The 4,164-nt window shown below is 59.4% G+C and overlaps 1 protein-coding gene across 6 annotated transcripts in view; it reads right to left on the bottom strand.

Moving 5' to 3' along the window:
- The window catches only part of PDLIM7 (PDZ and LIM domain 7), a 16,448-nt gene extending 13,846 nt beyond the window's left edge, over positions 1-2,602 (bottom strand). For 4 of the 6 annotated variants that reach the window (XM_006081627.3, XM_006081625.3, XM_014454721.2 and 1 more), the window contains exons 1-2: positions 2,510-2,602; positions 1,465-1,571 (exon numbers count right to left, since the gene is read on the bottom strand). In XM_006081627.3, the coding sequence (XP_006081689.1) occupies positions 1,465-1,560 (96 nt within the window). In that variant the 5' untranslated portion in view covers positions 1,561-1,571; positions 2,510-2,602. Of the gene's footprint in view, positions 1-1,464; positions 1,572-1,702; positions 1,843-2,216; positions 2,459-2,509 lie in introns of those variants that run through there. The other 2 variants (XM_006081626.3, XM_023753841.1) reach the window with 2 other exon arrangements.
- Positions 2,603-4,164: the final 1,562 nt, after the last annotated feature.

Consider the following 4,164-nt stretch of genomic DNA (forward strand, 5'->3'; position numbering starts at 1 on the left):
GCAGGGATTAACTGTTGGCTCATCCACATGCTAGGGCTGCTGACAAAGGAGCCAAGAGTACCCCAATAGGCCACATCTGGAAGTCCAACCCTCAGGCTACTATGCTGCCCATCCCCACCAATGAAAAAACTAAGGCCCAAGGCTCCTCAGCCACAGTGGCCAGCACTTTTCCAGGGAGGGGATGTGGGGTAGGTTTTCATGGCTGGCAAGGCTTGAGGATTGTATAGTTGTGGGTGTGTATGGTAGGAGGACCACTGCCCTTAGCTACCCTGCTGGCAAGGCAGTTGTCAGGGGAAACCGAGGAAAGGTTTGTGGGAAAAACAGTGACCACCTCCCTGCGCTGGCCATCAAGCCCAACACCCACAGACAGACTCCACCTTACAGCCCCTCTCAGGCTGGGCAGTGCCTGGACAACCTTCTGACCCCCTCTGGGCGGTGCTTGTCCTCGGCTTCCTGCCATCAGCTGCCTGTCCACTGGGTGCCTGGGTGGGCCTCTCTGGGCAGGCGGATTGGGCACAGAAATTCCCCACCCCTCATAACCCCTAGACCACAGTCAGAGACACCGGCCCAAGGGCTGGCCTCACTGTCCCTGGGCAGGCAGTTTGTTCTCTGTACACCACAAGTGACCCTACAACTGGAGCCATGGCCTGGTGGTCACCAGCTGAGGCACCCACCAAGGTGGTTCAGGGGTCCAGACCGAGGCCAGCCATTTTTAGCTCTGCAGAGGCCTGCCACCAGTTGTTCATCCCAGTGTGGGGCTGCATTCTTGGGCTTATAAGGCAATCCCCCTGCCGCAGGGAGGAGCCAGCCTGCAACTCCGCCCCCACCCGGGCAGGCTCTCAGGGGCTGAAGTCAGAACCCTAAAGCCCATTCCACACCTACTTGGGGTCAAAGGCCACTGCAGCCTGAATGGGACCAGTGGGATGGGAATGGAAGTCCTCAGGTAGGCTGGAGAAACAACCCCACCCACCCACAAAAACTGCTGCCATCCCAGGGCCTGAATTCTAATCCCTGCTTGGCCAAGAAATCTCCAAAAGAGCCCTTCCAATTCAGCCCTGAGGCCCCTCATTTGAAAAACAGGTGATAATGGCTATTTCCTGGGTGGCAATGAGGTAGTAGTGAGATCCTGCCGTCAATACCTTGCCTGTGGCCTGGCAACAAGTATTGTATTGCTCCCTCAAGCAGCTTACACACTTCCTAGAGACCGCAGGCTCCCCTCCTGCAGAATGGGCCTCAGAGGCGGCCCCAGGAGCTTTGTGGAATGGCACCAGGTAGTGCAGTGCTGGGGAAGCCTCTCCTGGCATCCACTAGTTAGTAGTCCTTGTAACAAGTGCCCCCCCCCCCCCCACCTCTGGACCTGGACACCTCCTGGGTTTTGGCCCTCGCTCCAATTCCTTCCATCATCCACAGGAGACCTGAGCACCCAAAGACTCCTGGTACAGCCCTCCCCCAACCTAGGCTCACCCGGGAGATGGAGAGGGGCACATTGAAGTCCTTGCCCCCTTGCAGCCGAAAGCCCCAGGGAGCTGGTCCCTCCAGCACCACCTTGAAGGAGTCCATGGTGCCTGCCCCTGAGAGAAGAGAAAGGTGAGTAGCCCACATGGTAGGGCAGGTAGGCACAGCTCGGAACACCAGCCTTAGACTGGTGCCAGGCAGGCAGGGACAGACGCTGAGCACACCCAGGTCACCAGTAGGCAAGCACCTAGTCAGGTTTGGCTGTGCTGCTGCAAAGACAGGGGCAAACCCCCTCCTCCCAGGGACTGGGAGGGTGAGGAAAGCCAGCATCCAGGCTGGAAGTTCTGTGCATCCAGAGCTAGTGGCACGACCTTCCCCCAAGCCAACTTGGAGTCTCGGACAGCGGGGTGAGTCAGGGGCCGGCGTTCCTCTCCCCCGCCCCCAGGTCCCGGCAGGCAGGCCGCGGCTGGAGCCTGGTCGGGCTATATAAGGCGTGTAAGCTGACACTGTGCAGAGCCAGCGGAGGGAGCACCCGGGGGCTCGGGACTCAAGGGGGAGGGGTGAGAAGGGAGGCGGCTGGAGCGGGTCCTAGTCATTCCGGTACTAGTTGAGGCTCCTGGGAGCCATGATGGGACATCCCTAGGCGCTAAGGGAGGAGGGGGAGGCGGCGAGGGCGCGATCCCGGCGGAGATGGGTGGGGGTTGGGACCCCAAAGCGTGGCCAGTAAGGGAATTCATCCCGGAGCGCAGTGGAGGTGGTACCTTCCGTAATGGCCTGCTACCATCCAGATGTGACTCAGTTTCCCTCTGGCCCACCGCCGAGTCCTATGCCGCGACCGAGTGCCAGGCGCAGGAATCAGCGCAGGCGCCGATCCTCCTAGCCGCAGCCGGCTTCGCCGCAGGAAGGCGGGGGCGGGGGCGGGGGCAGGGGCAGGAGCCCGGGCCCGCGGGAGGAAGCTCAGCGCTGGCCACGACCCCGAAAGCCCTCTGCGGTCCCTAGAAGCCCCCGGGTCCCTGCCTGACCCAGCCCCAGCTGCCCCTGCAGCCGCCTGTACCTGTTCGGCCCCGCTGGGGCACTGCTCGACGGCGGGCTCCAGGGAGCCGCCTTGGGATCGGCCGCCGTGTTCTGGCCCCGCCCCCGCAGCCGCCGTCCGCTTTGAGGCCACGGAAAGGGGCGGTGTCTGAGGCCACGCCCAAATAAAGCCCCTCCCACCGGCGGCCTCTCCCGCCACGGGAAGCCCCACCCAGTCCTTCGCCTCGCCCAATCACGAAGCCCGATCACGCTTCGAGCGGAAAGCACGGCCCGCCCAAGTCCCCTCCGTGGGGCGGGGCCTTGGCTTCGCGAAGCCGCTCGCCCAGCCGCTCGCGCCTCCTGCTGGCCGAGTGAAAAGAAAGCAACCTTCGGAGACAATGGTCTCTGAACATTAATTTCCTCCTCGGAAAAATGGGACCATAATTCCCGCTTCGCGGGGCCGCAGTGAGGACAGGCATTGTTTGGGGTAAGGCTCAGAGCTCGGCGGCTCCAGAATTTCTAAATCGGAGGGACTTGGTGGGGGGCACATATCGTGGCGGAGTTAGTAGAGGGCGGAACAGGGGAACTTGAAGCTAGGTTTGGAGAACACGGACTCTACGAAGGCAGAAAATAATGGCAGGAGCGGACGGAGACGGAGGGGACCCTGGGCTGGCCTGAGCCTGACCTGTGCCCCTGCCCTCACTCCCTCCCCCTGACCCCGGGGCAGTCAGCAGTCCGCTGCCCGGCGACCATGGCTCAGCGTGGACACTGTGCTGTTGAGATGGGCTGTATCCTGGTACCAAGAACAGGCAGCACCTCCGCTGGGAGTGGAGTGTCAGAGTCCCCACTTTGCCGCACTCCCGCCACGCACCTCCCAGCGCAGTTGTAGGGGGAATTAAGCCGGACAGGAGGGTGCGGGCGAATGAACTGGCGCCCATCCCTTAGCTGCTTTTAGTACATGGCTGTTCTCCCTCCTCCACCATCCTCACATTCCCCTCTTCTGCCTCATGCCCCTCACTGCACAAACTGCTCTAAGAGTCTCGTGTTTAAAATCCTCACTTGAGCCCTTGCCGGTTTGGCTCAGTGGATAGAGCGTCGGCCTGTGGACTGAAGGGTCCCGGGTTCAATTCCGGTCAAGGGCATGTACCTTGGTTGTGGGCACATCCCCAGCGGGGAGTGTGCAGGAGGCAGCTGATCAATGTTTCTCTCTCATCAATGTTTCTAACTCTCTATCCCTCTCCCTTCCTCTCTGTAAAAAACCAATAAAATATATTTTAAAAAAATAAAATAAAATCCTCGCTTGACCCCACCTCCCTCTCCAGCTATGGCTCTTTTATTCTCTCCTTGAGAGTGAAATTCCTTGAAGGAATTATCTGTGGTCCTGTCTCTACTTGTTTTCCTTCCGTTCTCTCTTGAACCCACTCCAGGCAGGCTCTTGTCCCTCCAGTCCTCTTCTCAAGGTCTCCAATGACCTAGGCCCACCGTGGTCGGCAAACTGCGGCTCGCAAGCCACATGCGGCTCTATGGCCCCCTTGAGTGTGGCTCTTTCTTAAGCCCTTAGGAGTACCCCTAAATTAAGGTGAATAAACAATGTACCTAACCTATATAGTTTTAAGTTTGAAAAAATTATGGCTTCTCAAAAAGACATTTTCAATCGCTGTCCTGTTGATATTTGGCTTCTGGTTGACTAAATGAGTT

This window comes from Myotis lucifugus, unplaced genomic scaffold, assembly GCF_000147115.1.
Source record: "Myotis lucifugus unplaced genomic scaffold, Myoluc2.0 scaffold_1, whole genome shotgun sequence".
Classification (NCBI taxonomy): Eukaryota; Metazoa; Chordata; class Mammalia; order Chiroptera; family Vespertilionidae; genus Myotis; species Myotis lucifugus.